We start from the raw sequence: 26,411 nt of genomic DNA on the forward strand, positions 1-26,411 counted from the left end.
TTAATGTAGAACTGCTAAATTCCACGAACCACACATTTTTTCCTTAAAAAAAGGCCACATGTAAATTTGCGATTAATCGCGAGTTAACGCTGGACAATGCGATTAATCGCGATTAAAAATTTTAATCGCCTGACAGCTCTAGTTTTTAGCTATCAATTTCAGCCTCTTCCGCTATCTTCACTAGCATCTTTAGTGGCCAAATTAATCTTACAGCATTCACACTAGCATTATCACAGGTAATGCTATGTATCTAGTTCATAATTATGTTAAAAAGTTATGGTTTTAAAGTTTTAAAACTTGAGTTTTAGAGTGTTCAATAAAAGTTTATCCTGTTTGGCCCGCGATCTAAGGTGTGTTTTGGATTTTGGCCCATTGTGCGTTTGAGTATCTCACCCCTGCTTTAGGGGATAGTAAGATGCGCGTACTGGCTTCTGGGGTGTGCAGATGGTACATCAGTGCATGTGAGACGCCTATAAAATTGAAGCTCTTTTTGTCTAATTTATAACAGTCAGGCTGCACGGATTTGGAGGGGATTTAAAAAAATGACTTCACCCTTACTTACTCTTTTGCGTTGCATAATTGTTTGTTAGAACCTGTAGCCTAAAACCTGCCCATAGAGAAAGTGTACATGAATGTTTTCAGTATGTGGGCACACCAAACATTCTTCAATCTTTCTATTCTGTGTTTGCTCTGTACAGGTTTGCCCATTTTTTGCCCAATGAAAGCTTAAATCCACACATAAAGGCAGCTGTGATGAGGCAGGCTCTATCCTTTTTGGGGAGGTGGAGGTAGTAGTTTTAGAGACCAACTCTGATTTTTCATCAAAAGGTGTAGAAAAGATAGAAAAATAAAGAATGATTCACAGTCAGTTCCCACAAGGATTGTTAAATAAGCAAAGTAGACGAGTGAATCAGGAGAACAGCGACAGACTGGCAGTGGGACTTTTCCCAAAAGCTCCGTTCCCATGTAGAGACTAAACCAAAGAGCTCATAAATGAATGACAACATTGAGTGCAAACTCTCTAGGTTGTAGCCAACAGCTAATTCTTTTGTCAAACTGAAGAACAGATGATGCGAATCCCACACAAACAGAAAAAAAATCTATATTTACAGAGATTTGCTCCAGTTTCTGTCTTTATGACAGTCTGTCAATATTTTTGGAGATTCCTTGTTTTTTTCTATTTACACACATATCTATCAGAGTACTACTCCACGTTGTTACTCTTTTTTATTCTAAAGACATCATCCAACTTCGCGGTATAAACAAACAAGAATCAAAGTTCATCATGTTGTGTTTTTGCGTTTAGTCCCACACTGGATTGACATTTGCAGAGGACATGACTGTGTTTTGACATGAGTCAGAGCAGTTTCTTAGTACTTAGTTTGAGCGCAGACTGAAACTAACAGGATTTTGAGAGTAACTCTCAGACATTCAGCCTGTTGAATCTCTAATCAAATCATTGATACATTTGAGCTGTTATTTTTCATTTGGGTTACCTTTCTTTGTTAATTCTATATTTTTCTCTTGTAAACATAGTTTATTGCATTTTTTTTTTTTTACTTTTTTTTATACAACATCACAACACTGACATGTTTATATATATATTAGTTATTCAAAAATGACAGTAAGTAATAATAAAATAAATAAAATAAAGAATCATAGTAACAGTAAAAACAATAATAATGAAAAAAGTAATAAAATGGCAGATGTGCTTAATCTATTCCCTCTCCTCCTCAATGTGACAATTTAAGTATCTGTTGATAGTGTTTTAAAAGGATTAAATAAGGGGTTCCATTGTTTATAAAATTGTTCTTTTGAGCCTTTCAATGAGAATTTTATTTTCTTTAGTTTTAAAAAGGACCTGGTGTCATAGAGCCAAGACATTGGGGATGGCAATAGTGTTATCTGTCGCTGTGCAATGACTGAGGTGAATGAAATGATATTTTTTTTGTTTGACTGACAGTTTCGCCTGGGGGTCAGGATACCATATATTCCTATGTTGGCACAGGGCTCATTTGATGTCCAAGTATAGTATATTCTTTTGAGTGGTTAAACTGGATCCATTATTCAATGGTAGAATGTTTCTTTTTCACCTTCTTGCACTCGTGGTTTCCGTAAAGGATGCTGGTAGATCTGGGATGGGGTACCAGAACCAAACAGAAGGCCTTTTTTAAGATTATTGGCTGGCTCCTCATTTACCCACTTACTTCCTTTTGTCTTGAAATGACAGTTGATGCAGAAAAAACGTTTGAAAATGGACACAATTGGCTGCACACTTGATCCTGGTAATCAGCTGTAAGTAGGGCAATGATATCTGGAAAACATTCAGACACACAAACCCTTGAAGCCTAGTGTTTCCCACCTGAAAGGTAAGCCTGGCGGGTGAATAAAAGAAGCCTGATTAAAAGGAAGTGCATTGTAGTGAGTATCAAAATAAAAGCAGGAGCTGAGAGGAAGCTGTTCTTGCTCTTTTGTTGCGACTCTACATTTCTCATTCCAGCACTATTGTTCCATTTAGATGTTTAATTTCCTGGTCTTTAACTCCGCCCCCTGTGTCCGATCTTCTTTTATTCCTTTTTTTTAACCACTCATGCTTATCCTTCTCTTTGTTGTCATTATATTCAATTCTATCTCTACCAGCCAACCTCACAGGAAATGAAATTTAAATACTGCGATGCATTTAAAGGAAACCGACTAAAATGTGAGGGCTGTTCTCTCGCATTAATGTGAATAAACAAAAGTCTCTCTCAGGATCATCAGACAGGATTGTGTTGTGAAACACAAACTCCTCAGTTGTTCATAGCGAAGCTCCAGATGTGAAGGAGAAGATTGGATCATCTCACTCCTCCACAATGCACTCTGGGAAATGAGCACTAGCTTATTCATTATTAAGTTGAACGTTTATGAAGTCAAAGAAAAACCAGAGGGGGAGAGCTGGTGAAACGCACCATGCTGACGGTGGAGCGTGTCCCTGTGAAGTGATCGAGTCCTGCTTTGAAGGTGACCTTTACCAGCCTCAGAGGTGACGGTGGATAGAGGGCCGGACAAGTTTCCTCTGAGAGGGAACAAATATATAGAAATTCAGACAGATCTGAGGAGCTAGTTCTCTTTAAGAAATTACATACACAAGTGAACCAAAAAGAAAATAAATAAAATGGACTAAACACAGTACTTTGAGGTTATTCGTAGTATTAAACAGTACGCTTGTAATTCATTTTTTTATTGACTTTAGTGCTGGGCGCTGAAGTAAAGTGTACATCACGATATAACTTATTTTGTATCACGATAACAATATATATCACAATATACCACAATAAAGTTCATTTTCAGTTATCCTCTGAAAAAAAATTGACAAAAATGTAATTACCTACTTTTCCATCCATCCATCCATCTTCTTATCCGCTTCTTCCCTTTCGGGGTCGCGGGGGTGCCGGAGCCTAACCCAGCTACTGAAGGGCGAAGGCGGGGTACACCCTGGACAGGTCGCCAGTCTGTCGCAGGGCTGCAATCACACACACATTCACTCTCACATTCACACCTAGGGGCAATTTAGAGTCACCAATTAACCTATGAAGCATGTTCTTGGACGGTGGGAGGAAGCCGGAGTCCCCGGTGAAAACCCACGCATGCACGGGGAGAACATGCAAACTCCACACAGAAAGGTCCCAGCCGGGAGTCGAACCGGGGCCTTCTCGCTGTGAGGCAAGAGCGCTAACCACTGCGCCACCGTGCAACCCTAATTACTTACTTTTCTCTGACTTTATTTTTCAGTCAACATGTAACTGCACTGTCACAAATGAGAAACATTTTTTAAAGCGCACAACAGTTTCAAGTTTTTCAGCAGGAAAGCACATTTTTGCCCAAAAGTTCAGCAATAAAAATACACAAATAGGAACGATAGAAGAGAAATGGCACGGTAGATATTTTTCTATCACGCACACTTTATAAATAGTTACATTGCCCAGCACTAAAAGACTTTATTCATTTTTGGTTAATATATTGATTTTTCTGAACCCACTGGGTAACGGGGTTGCTGGAGCCTATCCCAGCTACTGCTGGGCAACGATGGGGTACACCCTGGGCCACACAATCACACACGCTAACATGCATAATTTGGAATAATTATTTAATATTTGACGCATGTCTTTGGACTTAAGGAGGATGCTTGAGAAAACTAGGATTTGAACCACGGCAGTTTCTCTGTGAGACAAGAGTGCTAACCACTACACCACAGAGAAGGCCATAGATTAATCCAATTGAAATAAAAACTATATGCATTTAATCATCATTGCTAAATTTAAACATTATACTTGAATGAGACATTGTCCTTCAGAGTGACCATTTAACTACCTGGTCAAGAAAAAATTGAGAAAATATATTATTAAAAACATTAATTGTATTTATTACTCTCCCAAAGCAAAAAGGAGCAGAGAAACATTGCTTTATTTATTGATGTTGTGTTGGTTGGTTAAAGGGTGAAACCAGTTTCTGCCGTGTGTTTTCTGGCCGTTCCTGCTTTTAACTTCTTTTTGTCTCCTTTAGTTTATCTGAATAATTAGACTTTTCATTGTAACTTTTCTTTTTTCAAGAATGAAAAAATCAAACTTAATTCTTTAAGCAGGTCAGTCTGCTTTTATTCCTTAAGAATTAGCACAACTTGATTCTCTGAAAGTGTGTAGGTTCACACAGTATCACAATGCAGTTCTACTGAAAAGTTAAAGCATGAACAATGTGGTGATGATGGTGATGTAAACATGCTTTTTGACTGTGGCTGTTCACTATCTTGAAGAATCCATCCACTAGATTTAATCCGGGCCTCTGCCTTTAATCTTTTTATGTAATCCCAGATTGAATCTGATATTTTGAGATCATGACTCAGTGGCAGTCATGTGGTCTGTCACACTACTGCAAACTGGCACTGGGTACCGACAGATCCTCAATTTGAATCATGAGTTCAAATCAGCACAATAGTTGGTTAGGAACAGGAGGAACGGCCTTCCTCTGCACTCAAGTCACAGGTCAATGTAATCCCCTGAATCTAGAAGGTGAATGCTCTCTGATGTTCTTTCATAACCTTCTGCTTTGGAGTAAACATATCCATACAGAGACCTTCTGAAGAAAACGACTCCCATGACCTTCACCTGTTCTGAGACAAAGACATGGCTTAAAACGTCTAATATAAAACGATCTCATGGCGGCTTGAAGTTTTTAACGAATCCAATAGAGTTCTTTGTGCATTTCACTGATCAAATGGACATCTTCATGTTGTTGTGTTGACCAATCAGATAGAGCCTTTTATGCCAGCTTCCTGTGTAGATGAGTGTCTCTGGAGTATAATTTAAGCTATGTTGACTTTTATTAAAATGGAAATTATGTATTTTTTGTTTTATTTGTTCATGTATCGCAAGTTATATTGTCACTTATATTACTAATATCTAGTGCTGCAACGATTAGTCGACTGATTGACGACTCACCAACTTAATTAAATCGTGAACGACTAATATAATAGTCGATTAGTCGTTATTTTATCTTATATGGAGTCAGAGTGTAGCAAAGTTGTCAGAGTTCAGCCCCCAAAAAATGTGCTTTTTTATATTTGAGTCAGTGAGACCAAAACTTGATCTTTAGTGAAAAATAGTTCCTTCGTTTCAGATGCTGACTTCATTTGTTTTAATCTTGTTTTAATAACAGAAACCAATGAAGGAGAGAGGCTGCAAGATTAATTAAAAGTTTCACACTGCTCTCAGTGACGCCAACGCATTCTCTCTCCAAACTTGCCATATATGGACATTTGGTTTGGGTCCCCTCCTTGTCACTTTTTGACGTTTTGGGTGTCCCCAAGCCGTCGCTTTTTGATGAGTTGGCTGTTCCCATTGAATCAAGGGTCCCCAACCACCGGGCTGTGAATGGCACCGGTCCGAGGGCTTCTTGATACCAGCCCACAGATGCTAATCATGGGTCCCCAACCCTTGGGACCTAAACCTAACCAGGTATCAGTCCCCTATCCTGGTACCAGTACCCTAACCACTTGCCCTAATCCAGAACCGTTACAAGTTCTGCATCCATTACCGCATCTGGTCCCACGTCTAGTACTGTGTCCCGAAGGTTAGGGACCTGTGGTTTAATGGGAACAACCAGCTCGTCAAAAAAAACGACGTGTTGGAGACACTCAAAACGTAATAAAGTTAAGTGGAGGGGCCCCATCATATGTCCATATATGGCAAGTTAGGGGTGAGAATGTGTAGACGACACTCGTTCAAGTGGCCACTTCTAATGAAAAGTCCAAGTAAACATGTATAAATGCGTGTTTTATCTCATCCCTCCCGACCACCAGAGGTGGTGCTTCAAGCACTGGATGATCCTTCTTGCGCATGTGTAGTTTGAGAATTTATTGACAACAAAGTCACCTGTGCCCTCCTGGTGACCCACGTGAGGCTATAAAGTCACATGGCACCAAGAGCGCGGTCACAACACTTCTCGCAAGAACACAATTGGAACCTGAGGAACTGCAAACTCCGGCGGTCATCTATGACTCATAGAACCGTAGAAGATCACATGTTGGACGTGGCAGTTTAATTGGTAAACACAAGGTTTGATGAAAAAGCAAACAGGAAAAATGACTAATATCGCAACAGTTAAGCCTCTGATATTAAAAAAGGGCATCGATGTAAAGACTTCCTGCTCAGGATGAAGACAACAATTGAAGATTTTACTCCTCAACTTTTGTTTACGGTTTCTGCATTTAAAACTCTCTTGTTCACGTGTAGCTAAGCAAGCTTTTACCACCATTTTTTGGCTCTACATACAAAACGCGAACATTGAAGGCTTTTTTTCAAGTTAAACCAAGTTGAACTTTAACCAATCAGGCACACAAATTTTGTAATGGTGAATGGATGGCGTCCTTTTTAAGTCACTGAAGTGCCAGCTGTTTGAAAATCAATTATGAAGGAGAAATTAATAATTGCAATTTGCTCTCATGTGGAATTCTTTGGATCTGGAAGTCCATCTGGAAGTCTTTCATATTTAGAAGAATAGAATAGAAATAAAAAGTCTGGAGAAAGATCTGTTAGATTTGCACCACTTTGACATTTTACTCTGACCTTCTTCCACCTGTAAGTGACAGCTAGTAAACAGCAGAAAAAGAAGAAGCCCCTCCTTGCTTGTCCAGTGTGAACACCGTGGGCTAAATGGGCATTCAAGAACCCGTGTTTAGCAGCTTCTTGGATGCGTGTCAAATGCCAGGTGTGAACTTAGCTTTACTTGTAAAAAGCAGTATTTGTACAACAGTTAGGCCAAAAGAAGGTAAAGTACTCATCTTCAAAGTCTCAAACAGAAAATTTGTTTCAGTTTGGGATTAAGAACCGAACAAAAAGGTCAGAAAAAGAGTTTCATGACAGAGTGGTAGAGTTGCAGTACCCTACTTCATCGTCTTTACTGTCTTGCGAGACGTAACAGCAGCAGAATGTGTGAATGTGTGCATGCAGATGCTGGAAGGTTGATACATAGGAGTGTTGGTGAACAGCCCTGCAGACCAGGCTTTATTATGCAGTTTAGTTGTGTTGCAAAACTGCTATCGGAACATAAAATAGGCTTTAAAACATCCAAAATGGATCTAGTAACTCTAATGATGATTATAGTAGCCACAAGTGCAGAACCCAAGAGCTCTGTGATTGTTTTCAAAACTTTGGGATTTCTGGCCAATGGGTGAAGGGTTTGCCTCACATGCTTTTGTTGAAAGATACTAGTCCACTTACAAAAAGTGCAATGAAAATACAAACTGAATGAAATGGAGGGAGTAAAATAGTCCGCTCTTGATCTGGACTAATGAAGCAGACAGCTGTGGATTCGCTATAGAATATGTGGTGTCTACCATGTGTGTTCTATGGACACAGACCGGTCATGAAGATCGTAGAACGTGTGGCACAGAAGCTCCCGCTCCTCTGTGCTTCGCTCTTCCTCGCTGCTTTCTCACTGCAGTGCTCTTATGTAATCTGATTGATCATAGCAGAATGTTCTAGCACAGAGAGGATGGAGGAGAAGGAGGATAGGGAAGGAGCCAAGGAGAAGTGGAGAGCGGAGGACGAGAAATCAAATGAGACGAGACCACAAGAGGAGAGGCGGCTCTGTGAGCAAACAACCGCGAGACCTCTGTGGACTCTGTGCTGATTTCTCACTGCAGTTATGGAGCCACTGGAGGAAAAGACGCTACGTCATTTTAGCAGTTTACGATGCTTTGAACGTTATGCCAGAGTCTCATCCCACCTTTAAATTAATTTAAAATGAAACAGCAGAACAGGAGAAGCCAAAAACAGTGCAGAGATGGATCCAGACATTTAATAGTGATGCATTTCTGTGCTGGATCTCATGCAGATGCTCTGATCTTAGGCTGAAGTCACTGTGACAACCACTGTGCAGCTTTTCTCTTATAAATCGTTTTTGATGTTCAGCTTAAAATACTTTGAGACCTTCTTCTCCACAAAAATGCATTTTCTCATCTGGATGCTGCAGAATTTAGCTCCCACAGACATCTACTGAAGCTAAACCATGACATGATCTTTGACTCCTTTCAATTTCATCATATTAAAGAAGTTCTCTGCTGGAAACAGTTTTTAAATATATAAAGTATTCCAGGTGCACCCACAACTTTAGTGTTTAGAAGTGTCAAGAGACAAAGTTTGAGAACATTGCAGGTTTTTGATCCATAACAATGTTGTGTGTTACTATAGCAACCTTTGTTACTGTGGTCCCAGCTCTCTTTGGGACCAGTTCCCCCATATAGTTCTGGCTGTTTCCTCACCGTTCTCGTGATCATTTTTTTTCCACCAGGTCAGCTCTTGCTCAGGTGGAGGGAGATTATCAGTGGTGTTCCATTTTTTAATAGTTGATCTCATCCATCTGCTTGTTTATTGTACATTGGTACATCCCAGTATTATACAGGTCATAATCTTGTCATTGGTGTCCTTTGACAGCTCTTTGGCCTTGGTGGAGGGGTTGCAATCTGACTGTTTAAGGGTGCGGACAGGTGTATTTTATTCAAATAACCAGTTCAACAGGTGACATTACTATAGGTAACAAATAATGGATAGAAGAGCTTTGTAACCGTTGTGCTATCCTAGGTATGTTGACGTTGGGAGTGGGGTCATCTGGACCCCTCAAGACAGCACCCTGAACTTAATTTTTTCAATGATTTTTGATTTCTGGTGTCCGTTGCAGACATGAAATCCTGTCCACCTTCATCCACATTTGTCTTGGGATGGATAACACATCAATGTAAGGCTTGGGTCATCTGGACCCCATAAGAAAGTAACAAGGAAGTAACAAATCTGTGAAGGATAGAATTCATTCTTTTTTTCTCTGCACCGTTATATGGATAAATGCCTTAAAAGCAATGGGACTTCCTGGATTTTTTAAATATTGCCTCTAACAATATCTACAATAAACATTACAGACCAAACTTGAGGAATTGGTGATCATCAAATACTTTTTTTATTCTATTGTAAGTGTGGATGGACCGGAAACTGAACCCTTTGTTACACCATTGAACCAAATCCTGAGGAATGTGAATCATTGTGTCTCTCCTGCATACCAGTTTGTGTTTGTTGAGTGTCAAACATGTGTGTTGTGCTAAATTAAATAAGAATTATTGTATTTTTTACATTACACCAGTCTTATTATAAGCCAACTGAAAGGTTTTCTTCATTATTTGCTGATTAGCTAATTAAGAAAAAAAAAATATATATATATATATTTTTTGTAGTTTGTTGTTTTGTAAAAGCACAAATAATATATGGAACTGAAACAAGAGCATGATCCAATAATCGAGGTTTGAACCGAATCTTGGGGGAGTGAATCGTTGGTCTATCAATGGATAGATGCTTTTTTTGTCATGTGGATGTAATTGATGTAAAGTTTTTTTTTTTTTTTGATCATCACTCTTTGACTGAAAGTCAGAAAGTAGTCCATTACTGCAGCTAGTAAGAATCAAGTTTACGGTTAATTACACCAAAACGCAGCCCGCTGGCCTCCACTCATTTAGATGTGTCCCACAAATCTACACTCTTATTTAAAACCACTAATTATTCACAGGAGTCTGAGAGCTATTTTCATACACAGAGACACAGAAACATGCATGTGGAATGTTTTGTCTTTAAAGTTTTTAAACTGGAATCTGCTCAAAGTATTAAGTGTTTTTTTATAAATAAAGTTTTGATTTGATTTATAAATATATATTACTAGAGCACCTTGATATTTAGTGATCAAACCATTAAACATGATGTATTGCTGTTGGGTCCCTGCACTCTCTTTATGGACCATGCACATTGGTGGCTAGAGTGCTAAAGACCTTATTGTGTTTCAGTCAAGCTGCTTGATGGTTGGGCTCGTTTGGACGCTGCAGTCCATCTCCATCAGAACAGCCTGCTAGGATCTGCATAGGGATTCTATGACCTTTACAGGACACATTGGCTTTGGTCATTTTTCTTGAAATTTCTACAATATTTTGACTGCCATTATTTGCTTAGTCTTCCTCCTTCTGATTGTCTTTTGAGTCATTTTTAACCATATTTTAGTCTCATTCTGACGACATGATGTGGTGTGAGCAGTTAGAAAGACTGTTTCACTCCAATCATCAGATTCTGTTTTCAAGGAGCAAACTCCTAAGCTGCTAAAATGTGTATCGGCCAAATGGTAAAGTTAAAGGTTAAAGTCCCATTAGCTGTCGCACACCTGGGTGTGTGAAATTTGTTCTGTTTCACCCATCCCCCGGAGGAGCGTTGAGGCACAGCTGCACTTGGGAAACATTTGGTGGTTTAACCTCCCCTAATACAACCCCTAAATTGAGTTTTGAACATGTTCTAGATCAGGGGTGGGCAACCTTTGACAGTAACAGAGCTGTTTGGGCTTGATTTCTACCGATCAAAACCTAGAAGGAGCCGCATAGTTTTACTTTAGCCTTCAAGAAATTTTGGGTTTGCATTCATGACCTTCTTTTTTATAAAATAATACACATAAATTATGTCTATTTTTTGGCAAGAACAAAAGCAAAAATTTAAAAAAGAACCAAGCATATTTCAAAGTGTGATTTTTTTTTTTTATAGCCAGTGTTGTACAGCATAAAATAATACGTGCTTTTAACTCATAAAAGATCATATGTTTTCCTTCGCTTATAAAATCTGTTCATTCTGGAGGTACCGTTGAGCAAGCAAAACATCTTCAGGTCAACAGGGATGTAAAAACCTACATATTTTATAATCGGTGCACGTCAGCCATCAATTTATACATTTAACTAATATAAATTAAATAAATGCTAATTAAGTAATCCTTACTTAAAAACACGTAAATATATATATATATATATTAATTTATTTGTTCTTTGTCCTCTCTTTGTCCTCAGCAGTCTTACACTGCTGGGTTTTGTTATTTTAGTTTGGGGTTGGATCTTGGTAGTCTCAGTTTGCAGGCTTTGTTTATTTGTTTTCTTTGGGTAGTTTTGGTTAGGGGGAGCAGCTTTCTCGAACGGTCAGCAGTCCCCCTGACTTATTTCATGTTTGGCCAAGGAGCCACCATGGAGAGATAAAAGAGCCACATGTGGATCTGGAGCAGCAGGTTGAGTTAGGGTTCTAGTGTCATTTATGAATATAGTAATATTGAGAATATTCATAACATGAATATTTAAATTGTATTTCTGAGTATTTATTTGTTCAAATCATTGTGAATCAGGTTCAGATGAAAAAATGCTGTTGGAAAGGCTTGTAGGTGTGACGTTACTACGGCAAGCCATAAGGTCACTTACAGATTAATAGATCCATGTACGTCTTTGTACGGCTGGATCGCTTCGATGTTGCTCGCCTTTTTTGTTGCAGCACTAATGTTAGCTTGAGGTTGTGAGGTGCTGTAAGCTAGCAGGAGAGCGTGTAAACAAAGGGATGATGGGAAGGGAATGCTTACTCCCCACAACTCAGAGGTGAAATTGTAACGTACTACAGAAACCTTTTGATTTTAGCTAAAAATGTCATTAAGCTTAATTAAAAGACCATTGCTTTTATAATAGATCCAATCGAGTGCGACTTTACGTAGAGAACAGCCTGGTTCATAGCAGCTTCTGCATGTCAGGTCATTCTCAGCTGTGTGCTCTTTATTGTCCTGCTTTAGAAACAGAAAAGTAGGATAAAGTTTGTTCTGTGACCCTTAGAAACGGAATCAGGCCTAAAGTTGGGCAGGCGAGAGTGAAAGCTTGTGTGGGGGGAAAAAGCGGCGCAGAAACACTAATGGGGTCTTTGCAGCATCTCATACATCATTGTTGGCGTGTCCTGCATCTGCGCAGCAGTCTATTTCTGGCAGACCTACCTGTGAAGGAAGTAGCACACTCCTGCAGGTTTCTGTTGCGGTGCTGCATCGTCCCAGCGGCCACCAGCGCCCTTCCAAACACTCCGGAAAAGTCTCCAAAGTTTCGGCTCATGTGGGCTGTCCCATTTGAGAGGAGAGTGGAACAACTTTAAGGGCTTTGGGTGTCAGTGTCTTTCACACTGCTGTAGAACTTTATAACAAGTACACTAAGGTGCTATTTTAGTCTGAAGCTCTAAATATGGATGAAGCTTCTTTCAGTTTAAGTCTGATCCAAAATGCTGCAGATGAGAAATGGTGGAAGAGCATTTTTCTCCAGATTTATAGGCTATTTATTAGAAACGGGACAACATTAAGGACTATTTTTAGAGCTAATGGATGGAACATCAGCCCTGTCCTCTCTACCTAACTCAGTCAAACTCTGAATCAATTTAACAGTTTCACTGGTAGTTTTTGAGACTTTTATTAGAGATTTAGAAACACCAAGATTTTGACCTCATTTTTCTATCCCACACGCTCGATTCATTAAATGAGTCATTCAAAAGTCATTAATTTGGAGATCCTTTATTTTCTTTAATTGAATTTTAATGTCTTCCTCTTCTATATGACGTGATCACTCAAACACTTATGTGATTTTTATCAGTAAACAGCCAGCTAGAGCTTCCACTTGCTGCCAGATAAGCTTCAGTGAAGCCTTTGAAGCAGTGATCGCACAAACACTCGCTGCAGATTTGACATGTTTATTAGTGTTTATCTCAGAGGTGCACAAATAATTGAATATTAATTTCTGGTTTTTACTTGAAGGGGTCTTTGGGGCAGACAGAAGAGTGGCAGCTCAGGTGGGGGGGTGATGTGGGCACAGACTGGGGTCGCTGTGCCGTGATGGATGAAGACGCAGAGAAGGTGGGCGGCGTGTGGCGTCCGTGTGAGCCGTCCATCTGCTCAGAGCTCAGCTCAGACGTTGCCTTCAGTGTTTCCTCATCTGAGGCGTTTCTGTGAAATCGAGGCTGAAGATGAAGAGAAGCTTCATGCTTTTTTTTGTCATTTTGAATTCACAAAGTAATTACTGCACTAGCCTTTGCTTGCAGCGCCCTCTGCTGGGTAAAAGTGGCATCTCTGCATCTGTAGGACCTGCACTGCAGAGGAGTGCAATATTTCTCAGCACACTGGCTGCTCTGACAAAGGTCAGAGGTCAAAACCTCTGACAAAAAGGAGGGCATTTGTCAATTGCCAGAAATCAGACAGTGTAAGGAATCAGATACAGAGGTCAACCAAAGGTCTTGTTTTGGGGTCAAATCAAGGCCACACATTGGAGGGCCCTTTCATTTTTTAAGACTTTTATTGAAATACACTTAAATAATCTGTTTTTTTTATTATATGAACTAAATGAGAGGATAAAATCCTTTTTTTTCCAATTAGGGGCTCCCTTAGTCATGAACTGGCACTTAATGGATAAACTGAATCAAAGAAAGAGTTTTGGGAAAATGTAGGTGCATTTATTCAAAGAGAGCTAGTTATAACACATAATCTCTGTTTGAAAAATAGAAAAATAAATCAATTTAGCTTAAAACTTTATTTTTAAAAATAGCTAAGAATTGTTCCATGCTAGTTCTGTTTGTGTAAAAGGAAATTTTTGTTTTTCTTTATTCACAGGAGTCGAATATAAATGCTTTTGTTGTATAATTGTGTAGAACTGTGGATGAAACTGGAAGCTGCCCGAGCATCAAAGCCAAGTGTTGAACAGATTAAACGATCCATAAAGCTCAGGTTCCTTCTTCTCCACACTCTGGCAGACCTGCAGTGACATTAGAGCATGAATATGTAATGTGAACGAGGCTGTGGTCAGCAGACTCTGCTGTAGTGAGAGCTGCACTTTTGACATGCTGCTGCTGCTCAATTATGAATGCGGTCTGCGTGTGAGTGCAGCTGCAGGTCTGCCTTACTGTTCTGGCTGAAGACAAGTCAAACAACAAGTCCAGGCTGCAGGGATTAGAAATGACTAGAGGCTGGCGATGACACAGTCAGCTTTGATTATCCGTCTCTGCAAACTGCAGCTAATTCATTTAAAATTATTCATTACCAAAGACACATATTAGCAAAGACATATTATAATTTTGCAGAAAAGGATGAACTTTTATATTTGGGATCAGAACTGTTTCTTTTATTTATTTAAGATTAATTACATTTGTCAAAGGGGCATATTTTTGGTGTGACCTTTCATTTCGTCTGAGTGTAAAGGCCTAAAAGAAGAACTTAAGCTGCAGTTCTCTCTCAAAAAAGTGAAACGGTGTGCAGTCCAACACCTGGAAACCTGCTAATTTAGTTCAGAAGTTCCACTCATTCATTCTCAAACAGAGCAATCCTAAAGCAGAGACATCAAATCAATAAGAATAATCTAGAGATCTTGTTTGATCTAGGATTAGAGATCTGCAACTTAAAGTTTTTAATTTTAAAAATTAACTGTAAAGTACAAAATGAGTATTTAGTAACATAAACTGACTAAAACTTTATTAAAACAGTTAAAGGACAATACATATCACAAGCTGAACGAAAACATTTCGACAGACTTTTTGTTTACTTTATACCACAGAAAGTCAACTGGAAGATCAGATTTTCTATTTTTTAACACATTTAAGAATTTTAAGTGTGCATTATTGATTGATTTTGTTTATTTCAAGCACAGATTGTGAAAAATACAGGATAAAACACACAAATATGTCAAACTCATTACAGAAATAATGAAATGCGTTGATTAGAAAATAGAAAACAAACAAACAAAAACAAAGACACACTTATGTCACAATTGATTAATTAAATATCGTAATTATTTACTTAAGTCAAGTAGAGTTTGATTGCTTGTAAAGGAGTAGGAAGAAGAGAACTTATATAATATCACCCCTACTTAGTTATTGGTTTAATAATACTTTATGTCACCTAATTAGCTCTGATTTAATTTTGATCTGTAAGATTTAAACATTTCTGCCCAAGATGGATCACAAACAGTCAAATAAAAATTGTTTTTCATTTTTTCCCATTCCACTACCTACCACCACAATTGCTGCATTACGATGATCCAATGTAACACAAGGTGCCTTTTATTTTGAAAGGAACTCGCATGAACATCAGTCAAAAGTTATAAACCATTTGAGTTTTCAAAAAAGAAGCTTTATGTTTTATTCATGCCAACAAAAAATAAAATATTAGCTTATTTTCATTTATTAAAATAGCAACATAAATCCACATTTTTCTAAAGAGTTGTTCTTACTTGGTTTTGGTCAGTGAGAAATTGACCAGAATGGTGCTGAAGGGTGCAGACCCCTGATCTGGATAAATTCTTGTTGGAGAAATTTTTCTCCAAATTTTTAAACAAGAACTTTAGAGATCCTAATATTGAAACTATATTTATGGTATCTTGGAATGGAGAATTGTCTCTTATCATGACACAATGTTATACTTTACAATGGGACTCAATAACCTGTTAAATAATGGTCCAAGAATGTAGCAGAAAAGTTAGTAGAACTTAGCTGGAAGTCCTTTAAGTAATATTTTTAGAAATGTAACCCTGTGCACCTCAAAGACAATTTGAACCAACCTGTGCTCTAGTTCTTATTCCTTCATTTATCCGTATAGATGCTCCATGTTCATAAGAAATGAAAAAAAGGGAAAGAAAACGCAGTGTTTGTATACTGCCCGGTTGAGGCGCTGCTGACAGACTGGAAAAAAAGATTAGTTTGAAAACTTAAGTTTATTTGTTTTAAAGCAAAAAATAAAGAAAATACACATATACCCAGATAAAAATCAAACACTAGCTATTGGATCTTGAACCTCGAATGTTAAACCTGATCAAGACGGTTGTGTTTATTTTTTAGTGTAAATGAAATCAGACTTTTAAACATTAGAATCAATGGAAATGTTCTCCCTTTTGCATCCTGCCTCTAGTGTGTTTTTGAGGAACTGCAACATTTGAGACTATTTTGGGGAAATAAAAAAAACTGTTAGAGGTAAAATCAAGATAAGATACTTTTTAGAAGCTGCAGAAGATCTGTTCCTGACATTGAAGTGTTGAGGGAACCAATCTGTGTGGATCGGAAGTGTTGATTTCCTCAGGGCTTTCATGACATTCTGAGGAATATAAAAGGAAATAGAAATATTTAGCATAATTTGTTTTCATCTCATTTGGTTTCTGTGTTGTTTTCTTGTTGATTGTTTTTTTTTTTTTTAAGACTTGCATACTGCTTCTTCAAGAAACTTCTATCATGATTGAAATTATTCTTTTTGTAGCCTTTTTATTAAAATATGAGTTTACTTTTATTTTTAAACTCATCGAATAGAAGCTTACCTAACTATTTCTGAGTTGTTTAGGAAGGATTATTAATATTTTGGCCCTACATCAAACATCATGAATATCCCGACTCTCTCCTCTCTTTATTGGTTCATTCCTAACAGACACATGTTGACCTCTGATCCCCTGAGCATCCATATCCATGGTGATAAGCCTCTGTAAAGTTGAAGCAGCTTTGTGAGCCTGTAAACTCAAGAGTTCAAACACGCTGATCCTGCGGCGGCGTGGGGCGGAGCAGCTGCAGTCCACCGCTTGCATGATCCTTTGCTCGCATAACAATTCAGTTTGTGGAATCTCCACACCTTCCTGTGTGCTGGAGTAGTGATTTTTCATCACTTTGTATTGAATCAAAATCAATTTGAATTGATGTAAGCTTAACAGATCAATAATCGATTCATAAGAATATAGATGGATTAGGCACATAAAGCTTAAGTTTGCGAGCTTGATGCTAACGTTTAATGGAATTTCCCATAGGATGGCTAATGCTAACTCAACCTAAACATACATTGCTGACTAAATGAACATCTTTATAAACTCACAGGCAGGAATTTTCCAAACTCTTGAAAGGAAATCGTTTTTAAAGTAACTATATGTGGTCTAAAGCACAGTTTTTGCTCATACTTTCTTCTTCTTCTGGAATAAGGTGAAATGTTATAGCAAGATCGCCACCTAGTGGCCAAACTGAAACGTCCTCCAGGAGAGGCAGAACAATCTTTAAAATGTTAATTATCTGATCATTTTTGTTAAACATTCTCCTTTTGAGAAACCATGTATGTTATTAACAATCTCATTATTTCACTAATGCATTTTACAGTATGTGAGCTGTATCAGATTAATATAAATATGTTCAAAACATACAGTAGATTTTTAATGTATTTCTTAACAAATGTGTATAAATGTGTAAACTCAAAATTTAATTGAATTGAGAAGATCAAAAGAATTAAAAAAAATGGAATTTAATCAATCCAGGCTCCTGTGAATCGGAATCGAATTGTTTATGGAAATTGTTATCAATACCCAGCCCCAGTTGAAGTTAATTTAGAGTTTCTGACACATTTGTTACTCCCGCCTTCTCCTGGACTCATTTCTTCAAGTTCTAGCTGGAAGAACAGCATGTTGCAGAAAACAGGGTTAATGAAATGCTTTCTGAGTTTCAAGATCATGAGTTCCTGATCAGTGTGTTTCTTGTCCCGACTTCTTCGACATGTATGGAGCAGTCCATGAAGGTAAACAATGGTTGCAAGTTTCCCGGATCCGTTGTGAATTTATTGTTGATGCTCTTATGTATAGATGGCGCTCAAGGACCTCACATATTAGGTGTGATGTGCACTGAAGACACGGATCAGAGCTACTGAATCTCGTTGTTTCTCTCCGTCCTTAAAAGGCAGGAATGCAAACAGACAGCAGAGCTGGGAACTCTGTCAGCCCACAGGAACATCAGCAGAAAACCGCCTGATGGTGTGTGTGTGGTTAGAATTTGAAGGTGTGTAAAAGTGCATTTTACTGATTTTTTTCAGACCTCTAGACATTTGAGAAAGGCTAGTCCCCAGAAGTGATGGATAAAAAAAATGGTCCCTAGAAAACATGAAAACCGGTATGTGTGTTTTTGTGTGTGTGTGTAGGAGCAGGCTAGCACAAGTGTTATTATGATGTAACATATTCTATTAGGCCTTTCTATGCTCCTCGGTGTGGGTGACGGTGTTCCCTGAGCCCACATGTGTAGATAATGAGGCTCAGAGATGGACGGATTCCCATCTCTCGCAGCTAAAGACAACAACAGCCTCCTCAGTTACACATGAATTATGCTGAAATATACCCATCCATGGCCAAACATGTGAGTTTTTCCTTCCTCATCACTGTCATGAAGATTCTCCTGCAGAAGAAGGTGATGCTGCATTTAGAACTGCTCCTCTTAGTAGCATCTTTTACAATCTTTAAAGACCTACTCCAGTGAAAGTCATTTTTTTTTGTGATTTTAACTTGTAGTAGAGGATCTAAATAAAAATAATTTGTGATTAAAATTGCATTTCTGAGTATTTCTTAATTCAAGCAGATGAAAACTGGTTGTTTGAAGAAGCTCAGACTTAAGATGCAGCTACTGAAATCTCACACTCTGGCACGCTCACGCTTAGATGTCCAAAGCATGATGAGCGTTCAACACCCGTGCTGTAGCGAATTACGATTCTGGCTCAAAACTGTACGATTGGATTGATGAATATTGCTTGACTTTATTTTTGCGCCATTAATGTTAGATTGATGCTACAAGCTCACGCTTGAGTCTGTAAACAGAACTCTCAGTGATGGGGGGGGGGGTTCTCTGTGCCAAAAGCCCCACCCACAACCCAGAATTGTATTTCTAATAAGCTTTCAATATGTTTTAAAAAGCAACAAAGGCTTTTTGATTTTAGCAAAAACGTAATAATCACAATTAAAAGACCACTGGGAATAATTGTATAATAGAAAAATATAAAGTTGGAGTGAGACTTTAAAGGGTAACCAAACCCTAAATCCACTTTTATTGTCTGTTGACCTCTATAAATGGGGCTTTAAAAGTGATTTCTGTTGGTCATTGCCAAATTTGTGACAAATTAAAATAAACTTTTTTAACTCTTGAAAATATAGTCAAAACTGTTTTTGTGCTGCCCTCTACAGATTGAATTGAGGTATTACATTTCATGATTGGTCAAACCATTTCAGTCTGACGTCACTTCAGGAGTCCCAGTCATGATCTGCAGCTCCAGTAATGATAACAGTCCTGTCCCCAAGCCCCACCCCTCTGACTGGATTTCAAATTTCGGCTGTGGGTGGAGTCAGCCTCCTTCGTCCCTGTTTGGTTACCCTTTAAGTTTGTGCTTTCAGTAAACAGAGCTCACAAGCTACATTCACACCGTTCTTGGCAACACACGTTCAAAGACTACTTCCAGTGAAAAATCTACCAATGCAAACTCGTAAATGTGTGTTCAGCTATCAAAATTGTAACGTTTAGTCAAAGATAAACAAGTTTCTACAACCCTTTTTGGGCTCTACGTACAAAATGTGCAACCATTGATTGTGTGTTGAAAGTCAAACCAGGTCAAACTTTGACCAATCAGGGATTCAGATTTGGCAGTAAATCACCAACCATTTAAAAACTAATCATGAAGGAGAAATTCATATGCTACCGAGTCAGTCATATCGGTGTAGATCTGTGAAAGACAAACCTGGAGGAAATTCATGAGATTCATTTTGACATGTCACACCAAGCCTCTTCCAACATAGGTGGTAAGCTAGTAAACAGTAATAAGAAGCCCCTCCCTTCTTGTCCAGTGTGAACACCATGGGCTGAACAGGCGTTATTGAACGTGTATCAAATGCCCAGTACTTTAAAAGTAACAATTTACATATTGTTGTTTACTCTGAGACATATTTCTATTGATTTGTAGAAATGTCCTCCATTAGCCTGTCCTGGTTCAGGCGTTGTGATGTCATCAACCGGACCTCCGACATGTGTGTGACGCAATAACTTTGTTGGAAAAAAATTAAAGCGCACGTTTGGAGCAGAGAAAAGAGTGATACACTCTGATTTGATGGTGGAATGATCAACTACTTCTTTAGACTAAATTGGAACATTTTGACTCCTTCAGTGATAGTGCCTCGATCACCTTTAGACTTAATATTCCCGTAGTACACTTTAATGGGCTACTTTTTTTAAGAATTGACAGAGAATTTTGTCACATTATTGGGTAAAAGCAACACTATGAGAAGCACACATCCACATTATTCTCACATGGAGTAATACATGCAAAAGCAAAAGAGCCTGAACACAAACTGTTACATCAGATCCAGAAGAAAGGGGAGCTGAGGAGGAGGAGGAGGAGGATGTTGGCAGAAGACCTCATGAACAGAAGATAAGCAGCTCAAAAGGAAACCAGTTGTTCTTCTTTTATGCATAGAGCTGCTTCAATATGTCGAATTAGCAGAGAAGTGAGTCTCTTAAACGTGGCGTTCTGTTGAATGTTTTCAAGAACAGTTGAGGATCTGCTTATGTTGGTCCTATTTTCTCTGACACCTTTTTTTTTAACATGGCCTTCAGATACGTGAAAATAATTTAGGAAAAAAATGTTTTATGTAAAAATATATATTGTAATCTTATAGTTTTAAGCGTTTTTACATTTGGTTTTGGATTAAAGATAATTGTTGAAAACTGGCTGTCTGGAGAGTTAACAAACAAACAAATCTGACCCTGCTTGAAAAAACTTTGGATACCCTTGATTAGCACATAAACCGACATCACAACTGGGTAAAATAAATACATAAATAAATAAAATTAGAAGTATTCTTGTAACACATTTTGGTATCTATATTTCAGACAAGACAAGGATTTGAAAAATAACTAAACTAAACCGGTAAAAGGAGTTAGGGAAGCTTGCAGGAATTATACAGGACACTTTGGCAAAAAACAAACTGAAATGAATTAGGAATTGATCTCAAACTCTCTGAAAAAAGATTTTATAAAGTTGTTTTGAATGTTTGCAGGGGGATATTGAGCTGTAATATAGATATTCTCTCTCTGTGGCAGCATGCTTGCTTTTTTCTAGAACCTGCTCAAACATGTTCCTCATTTGTGCAATTGTCTGTCAGCTCTCATTTAGTAACAAGTCAGAGAAAATAAAACAAATGCACTACAGCTCATTCATGTAATGTCCCAATTTGTTTAATGGTGAATAAACTGAAAATAGTTTTGCTATTTTTCTGTCTGTTTAAGCAAGTAAAGTCGAGTGCTGAGATGTTTGTATTTTGACGACACATGTTCAAGTACTCACACTCAGATGTGTGTGGAATAAGAGCTTTGAAAAGTGAGCGTAGCTGAAGCTCAACTGGGTCAGAACAGAATTATGATCCTAAAGCAAATGCACAAAGATCATAAAACAATACATTTTTACAATGCTGTGCACAGAAGCTTGAGCTTTCCTCTGCTTTTTATTTTTTGTTGTGAAGTCATGGAGTTGATCACATGAATATAATAAATGCGTGTCTTCCTCTCCTCCTCAGGACGATGAGGTGGTGCTGCAGTGCTCAGCCACGGTCCATAAGGAGCAACAGAAACTCTGCCTCGCTGCTGAAGGTTTTGGAAACAGACTCTGCTTCCTTGAGTCCATCTCCAACTCTAAGGTGCCGGAGTATTTTTCATTATCTTAAACTCAAAAGAGACAAAGGAGACGGAGGAGATAAAGGGAATCATGTGAGGGAACTGTAATCCACTTCCATCTGGAGACGGGGTCTGAGAATGAACACATTTTCAAAAATAATAACAACCATTGACTGTATATCAGAACTGGACTGAGTGACCCTGCCCCCACACAGGAAGCACCTGCTGGCTCCAAGAAGCCAAAATCCCATAGACCTCTACTGAAAAATAAACAAGTATTATATTTGTCAGAATAACCATTCTTTCTCTGCTACTTTTTTAACATGTTTCTGCTAATCCTCATTTTATTTTGATTTTTTCTTTATTGCAAGTTGTTCAAGTTCTAAATTGACCTCAATAAAAGTGGCTGGTCTCATGTATAACACTCAACACTTTTGATTGACGGACTCTCCGGAGCCCTCTTTTAGCAGTAGGGGTGTGGCCTTTCAGAAAGCTCACTCCTAATTGGTCAAAGTGGTTGCCATAGAAACGTTTACTCAGATCATCTCGGATTAATCACTGCTTACTGCTGTGTCAATGCTGGGATTTCTGGTTCCACCACAGCAACGTCTTTATTGCAAAAAAAGTGGCAAACAAATTGACTTCATTTGGCTGGAGCCAATTTTGTATTTGGCCTTATGTTTTGGGCTAATTGAATTTGTCTTCTAAAAAGTCCAAGTATGAATATTAACAGTATTTTGATTTGTTAATTTATTTGTGACATCATATTTTAGGTTGTGTTTATCTCCTGGAATGCTCCCCAACCATCTGCCCTGCTATAAAACCTGCCAGAGCTCAGCTTCTGACTCCATACTTTGTCTGTTCTGCTTCGGTTTCAGAATGTTCCTCCGGATCTTTCCATTTGCACTTTCGTCTTGGAGCAGTCGTTGTCTGTTAGAGCGCTCCAGGAGATGCTGGCCAACATCGAGGAGAAGGCCGATGGGGTGAGTGTGGAGACGGGGGCGCGGAGACGCACAAAGTAACAGGTGCAAGGAAGGAGAATTGGATAGACAGGAAGTACAAACAAAAGCTGATCAAAATACAACAAATGATGGTGTAAATCGACTTCCAGCTTCGCCAAGTATCCTTCTGAACACACTAAAGCTTTTTTCCTGTTAAAAATGATTCATAACTTCAGTTAATCCACATCTGTGAAACCATTGTCAGAAATGTGATGTCAAGAAACCAGAAGTGAGTCTTAATTTTAGTTGGAGGAACATCTCACGATCCGTGTTTCCTAAAGAACTAAAACGTTATTTTCTCTTCTCTGTCCTTCGCTTTGTGTTTCTCGGGGTCCATGCTCAGGGAGGGGGCCATCGTACCCTGCTGTACGGTCACGCTGTCTTACTGCGGCACTCCTACAGTGGAATGGTGAGAAAAGCCTCAAGGATTTCCACTCTTGAGTTCCTGCTTGATCAGAAAAAGCTCAAGTTTTTCTCTGAACTGTCTGTGTTTAGTTCCTCTGCTGCCTGTCCACGTCCCGCTCTTCCACTGACAAACTGGCCTTTGATGTTGGACTGCAAGAAAACAATACAGGTAAATGTAAAATAGAAAGAAAAACAAAGTTACTATGTGAGAAAAAATCTGGAGAACTGATGCAAATAGATATCGATGCAGACTCCTGACAGGTTAGGTCCAACCAACTGCTTGGTTGGACCTAACCTGTGTTTTCATTTTCTATTCAGTGCTGGGATGGAATCAAACTCCCTCATTTCAGCAATGAAAGATTTATACAAACAAGAAGGAAAAGTTAAGTGTATTAATAAACTATTTATTATTTTTGTCTACTGCGTAATAGTTTAATTATTGTGTTTAGCCAAATGTCTTGATTAAAAATCAGACTTTATTTATCTATTTTTTTTAAACTAAGACACAATATATCTCTAGGGGGTTCCACAAGGATGAAAATTCCCCATCTCATCCTTACTAAAGTCACTAAATCTTTTATATGAAGTGATGACAATCACAGACTAAAACGTTCACTAGTTGGACTTTTGTTGATAAATGTTCGTTTTTGTGCTGCATTAAGTCTTATCTGCAGAATAAGTGTTCTAGAGGTCATAAATGTTTCTAAGAAAGTCAAGATGTTAAAGAGATTCCGTTTATCCTGAAAGTCTATGGAATGACGCTTTTCTGTGCTTTTCCAGCTGGTGGCTGGAATTCATGCTGACGTATTCACTCACTCATACTTTCATGCATGCAGATCATTTTTGTGCAACTTTTCTTTTCTTGGACATTTTGGCCACACAATGACTTGCTGGGTTTGTGTGTGTTTGTGTGCAGGAGAGGCGTGCTGGTGGACCATTCATCCTGCATCAAAACAGCGGTCGGAGGGAGAGAAGGTCAGAGTGGGAGATGATCTCATCCTGGTCAGCGTCTCCTCTGAGAGATACCTGGTGAGTGGGAGCACCAATGTCATGGATAGGCAAATAGATGGAAGGAAATGTTTTACTGTCATCGTCATTTCCAAAACATCTTGTTTTGCCTCTGCCATTAGTGCATTTTAAAAAACAGAAAAAATACAGAAAAAAACAGTAAAGCATCTCAAATAGTAAAATTTCCTGAAGATCCTGAGAAAGAACTACAAACTCTAATATCAAGGTTTTGTCTTCTGCAGTGATGAGCGTCACTGTCAGTTCCTTCGGTAAAATAAAAGGGCTGCACACAACAGTCATTGTCTCTGGGTTGGGAGAGCAGTGGGCGTTCATAATCCTGATGTTTGTTCACCAGCCTTGAACGACATGAATGCATCGTCCTCCTCTAGGGAGGAGTTGTGAGTCCTGTCAAAGAGGAGCACAAAACAGTTAGTTGGCTGTGGTTCTAGTTTTTGAATGCGTGATTGTTTAAAATAACACAACAGTCTTGTGCATAGCAGTTCTATGCCATCCATAATTCCAACTTGTTTATTTTATTTTCCAAGGATCAGAAGGTGGTTTCCAGGGGCTAATTCTTTAACCTCGCAGCACGGCTTCACTACCCAACGAACATTTCAATGTGGGCCCCATATAGTTTAAATTTGGGCTGAATTGGTAGTCCCCAGGTGGGTTTGTCCGCGGGTTCCATGGTGTCCCCACCTGTGTTTGCCTACACTGGCTTACGTAGGGACTCAGTGGTCTGGGTCTCTACGGTAATCAGCTGCAAGCTATCTTGCGGACAGCGTAGCTTGACCTAGCGAGCCAGACCTAAACCAGTGTGGGCAAAAACAGGTGGGGCCACCATGGAACCCGCAGACAAACCCAACTGGGGTCCACCAATTCAGCCCACAGGTAAATCATATGGACCCCCTATTAAAATGTTTGCTGGTCATGCATCCACGTTACTGTGTTTCCCTGCTTCCCCCCTGAGAAGACAACAGTCTACTAGATGCTTGGTGGTCTTCTTATGTTTGGGAGAATGTTATAGGATTGCTGAAAGTCCCACTTGATGTCTCTTTGACAAATATTATTGTGTTGGTTTTCACAAGTGGAGAAGGTGTTGTCTTGAAGGTTATCTTGTATTAAACCAAGCTGGTTGAACTATCTAAATCTCCAACAGGACATTCATACTGGATTTGTCGTGGCGTGAGGGTGATGAGTCTGATGGTGAATGTTGTCAGTGGTTATGGCCCTCAGGTAGGGTGTGCTGAGTATTTTTAGTGAGGAGATGGAGATGATTGGGATAGACTTCAACTGAAGTTTTATTTTCACGCACCCATATGGTGGTTGACCTGTCCGGGTGCTGCAGGTTGTTGGTGGCCCAGACATCGGAATAGCAGTGTTGGTGTGTCTTACAGTTCCCTTGAGGACCATAGGGAACACCTTAAGGACGTCATATAAATGGAACATACCGTTGATAAGTGTATCGTTAAGTATTTGTAAGTTAAACTCACTCATGACGTACGGGTAATACTGTCATCCTTACGCCACACTCTATTTATTAGTAAGGTGCTCACACTGGCTCAAAACCGACCAAATGCTTCACTGGGTGTGCAGGTGAAATGTCCTTGTAAGCACCCGTAGGACACCCATAATAAGCCCACACAAACTAATTATCTAATTTATTGATTTGTAACAATCAGGCTACTTACAAGCAGTGCACACTTATCATGTGAACATCACTTGACCCCCTTGCGCACTCTGCAGGATTTTATGGGAGGTCGAGGAAATGAAAATCCTGTACAACCTGTCAACTACTTCATCCTTATACTTACCATTGCTTGCTGCCTCAGTTTTCACTACAACCTGTTGGCAGCTTGTCTGTAGGAAATAATATTTATGAACATTTTCACCTTACAGGCTCACCAAAGGGTCTAAGATGTTGATATTTTGTGTGAACAACGTATGTGCAGACAGCCCATATCAACCTGTAAGGGCTTGAGGGCATGAGAGTGAGGGAAACAAAAAGGAAGTGATGTCTAAGTTGGGTTTTCTAAACTGGAACACAGAAGGACAGATGGTGGTGAAAACTGCTAAAAGAGTGGAAAGACCAGTGGCGAAGACATTTTTCTTTGGAGTAAGGTACTTGGTGTGGCGAGGGGATGGGGAGCACAAGGACAGAGGAGAGATTTGGGAGTGTACGACT

At 38.9% G+C, this 26,411-nt stretch overlaps 1 protein-coding gene across 3 annotated transcripts in view; it reads left to right on the forward strand.

Annotated features, from left to right (window-relative positions):
• The window catches only part of ryr2a (ryanodine receptor 2a (cardiac)), a 122,978-nt gene that overhangs the window by 10,026 nt on the left and 86,541 nt on the right, over positions 1-26,411 (forward strand). For all 3 annotated transcript variants that reach the window (XR_004949793.1, XM_024263394.2, XM_024263396.2), the window contains exons 2-6: positions 21,716-21,835; positions 22,691-22,795; positions 23,157-23,222; positions 23,309-23,387; positions 24,135-24,247. Coding sequence is in view for 2 of the 3 variants with exons in the window: in XM_024263394.2 (XP_024119162.1) it covers positions 21,716-21,835; positions 22,691-22,795; positions 23,157-23,222; positions 23,309-23,387; positions 24,135-24,247 (483 nt within the window). In the remaining variant the exon portion in view is untranslated. The remainder of the gene's footprint in view (positions 1-21,715; positions 21,836-22,690; positions 22,796-23,156; positions 23,223-23,308; positions 23,388-24,134; positions 24,248-26,411) is intronic.

The sequence above is a fragment of the Oryzias melastigma genome, linkage group LG19 (genome assembly GCF_002922805.2).
Source record: "Oryzias melastigma strain HK-1 linkage group LG19, ASM292280v2, whole genome shotgun sequence".
In the NCBI taxonomy this organism is placed as follows: domain Eukaryota; kingdom Metazoa; phylum Chordata; class Actinopteri; order Beloniformes; family Adrianichthyidae; genus Oryzias; species Oryzias melastigma.